Raw genomic sequence first — 2,500 nt, 5'->3', positions numbered from 1 at the left:
GTCTGATGGCTTTCTTCAGGCTGTTGGCGCGTAACATCAGCTGCTCTCGCGGTTTGAAGATGGCGGCAGGAGGTCGAGGAGAACAAGGAACCGTGATGGTTGGCGGGGTGGTGGGCGGAGCCAAAACCACACCCTCCCCGTCAACCTGCTCTTCGGCGATGGTGGGCGGAGGCGCAGTCATCACGCTGGTGGCCTGAGATTCCTCGTTAAGTGTTTTCAGTAACGAGTCCAACTTTTCTTTAAGCACACCACACTGCATACAAAAACATCCTGAGTACTTCATCAGCTAATCACAAAACACTTCCAGGCTCCTAAAGCCAATCACAAAACAGCAAGTCAGCTAATAGCCAATCACAGCTCACCTTCTTAGCCATGACCTCTGATTCTTCTGAATTTTCCGTGTTCTTCTCATACGCACGTCCCACTTTCGCAACAAAATCCTTAACTGTTTCACACAAGACTCTGAAAAACACACTTTTAGATAAGCAGCCAGGATACACAAAAACAAAAATACACAGCATGCACATATACTGTCCGTACTTGGCGGAGGAAATGACCACAGCGTGCTGATCAGACGTCAAGATTTTGGAGAGATGAGCAGCAACGGAGTCCTCATAGGTCAGAATGTGCTGCACCTGAAACAAAACAGCAAATCAGAAGAGAGGAAACACATAACAGCCAATCAGAAGAGAGGAAACACAGAATAGCCAATCAGAAGAGAGGAAGCACAGCACAGCAAACAGAAGAGAGGAAACACAGCACAGCCAATCAGAAGAAAGGACACACAGATCAGCCAACCAGAAGAGAGGAAACACAGAGCAGCCAATCAGAAGATAGAAAACACAGAACAGCCAATCAGCAGAAAAGAAACAGAACAGCCAATCAGAAGAGAGGAAACACAAAGCAGCCAATCAGAAGAGAGGGAACACAGAAACGCCAATCAGAAGAAAAGAAACACAGAACAGCCAATCAGAAGAGAGAAAACACAGAACAGACAATCAGAAGAAAGGAAACACATAACAGCCAATTAGATGAGAGGAAACACAGAGCAGTCAATCTGAAGAGAGGAAACACAAAACAGCCAATCAGAAGAAAAGAAAAGGATCAGCCAATCAGAAGAGAGGAAACACAAAGCAGGCAATCAGAAGAGAGGAAACATAGAACAGCCAATCAGAAGAGATAACTGTCCCTTTAAATCAGCATACCTCTGAGTCCTCACTGCAGTCCTCTGTAACCGTGGAGCTGGAGTGTTGCCGTGGTAACTTGGTCTCATATACCATAATACTCCATCTATGAGAAATAAGAGCGTTGAGTATTCAATTCAAGGACTGTGACACACTGTGACTGCTACTTTAAGCACACACACACACACTGACCTGTCCAGCATTTTGGTACTGGCCCTCTCCAGCTTCTCCAGTATCTGGGGTAACTGTGTGTCATCATCGCACGCTGAGCCCCATCCCAAAACTCTGGCCAGGTCATTTCCTGTTCCCAGAGGAAGTACACCCAGCTGGCACTGCAGACCCCACATCAAAACATCAAACCCTCCTGACACACACCTGCAGCTTAAACAGTCGAGCAATGGCACTAGCAACATAAGGTTTCGAATCCCAGGAAATGCATGAACTGACAACATGCAAACCTTGGATGCTTTGGATAAAGGTGTCAGCCAAATGCATAAATGCGTAAATATATAAAAATGTAAATGCCCTCAAATTGATTTTGAGGCATGCACATAAAAAAACACCACCAGAATGCAGTACAAGCAAAGATAATGTGTCTGAACCCAGTTGCACCCTGTGTATAGTATGCCATATTAGGATTAGCGCATGTGATTTATTAATGTTCTGTACACTATTTCCAGTGTACAAAATGCTAATTGTGTTAGCATCATGCTAGCAAAACATACTAATTGTTAGTATCTTGCTAAAAACATGCTAACCATGTTAGCATCATGCTAGCAACATGCTAATTGTGTTAACATCTTGTTTAAACATGCTTACAACATGTTAATTGTGTTAGAATCATGTTAGCAACATGCTACTTCTGTTAGCATCATGTTAGCAAAATGCTAATTGTGTTAAAATCTTGTTAAAACATACTAATCATGTCAGCATCATGCTAGCAAAACATGTAAATTGTTAGTATCTTCCTTAAATTTTTTTAACCATGTTAGCATAATGCTAGCAACATGCTAATCATGTTAACATCTTGTTAAAAAATGCTAACATGCTAATTGTGTTAGCATCATGATAACATTGTAATCATGTTAGCATCTTAGCAACATGCAAATCATGTTACATTTATAAGAATGTAAATGCGCTCAAGTTGATTTTGAGGCATGCACAAAAAAAACACTACCAGAACGCAGTACAAGCAAAGAAAATATTAAAATGTCTCCGTTATTAACCGTAGATCTCTATTAGATCAAACAGCGCTGACGTGGAAACCATTGTGCCATGAATGAACTAGTTACAGACTTTAAGTCCACAGATCAGCA

The 2,500-nt window shown here is 42.1% G+C and overlaps 1 protein-coding gene across 6 annotated transcripts in view; it reads right to left on the bottom strand.

Moving 5' to 3' along the window:
* Positions 1–2,500, bottom strand: part of dgkd (diacylglycerol kinase delta) — a 57,212-nt gene that overhangs the window by 23,725 nt on the left and 30,987 nt on the right. For all 6 annotated transcript variants that reach the window (XR_013195733.1, XR_013195734.1, XR_013195735.1 and 3 more), the window contains 5 exons: positions 1,377–1,516; positions 1,206–1,290; positions 541–635; positions 363–462; positions 1–253 (listed from right to left, as the gene is read on the bottom strand). The exon at positions 1–253 is cut by the window's left edge and continues 24 nt beyond it. Coding sequence is in view for 3 of the 6 variants with exons in the window: in XM_077207109.1 (XP_077063224.1) it covers positions 1–253; positions 363–462; positions 541–635; positions 1,206–1,290; positions 1,377–1,516 (673 nt within the window). In the remaining 3 variants the exon portion in view is untranslated. The remainder of the gene's footprint in view (positions 254–362; positions 463–540; positions 636–1,205; positions 1,291–1,376; positions 1,517–2,500) is intronic.

The sequence above is a fragment of the Siphateles boraxobius genome, unplaced genomic scaffold, assembly GCF_051911475.1.
Source record: "Siphateles boraxobius isolate OS27281-9 unplaced genomic scaffold, OSU_SipBor_1 6, whole genome shotgun sequence".
Classification (NCBI taxonomy): Eukaryota; Metazoa; Chordata; class Actinopteri; order Cypriniformes; family Leuciscidae; genus Siphateles; species Siphateles boraxobius.
The sequence above is the reverse complement of the archived record's forward strand: the minus strand, read 5'-3'. Positions and strand labels throughout refer to the sequence as shown.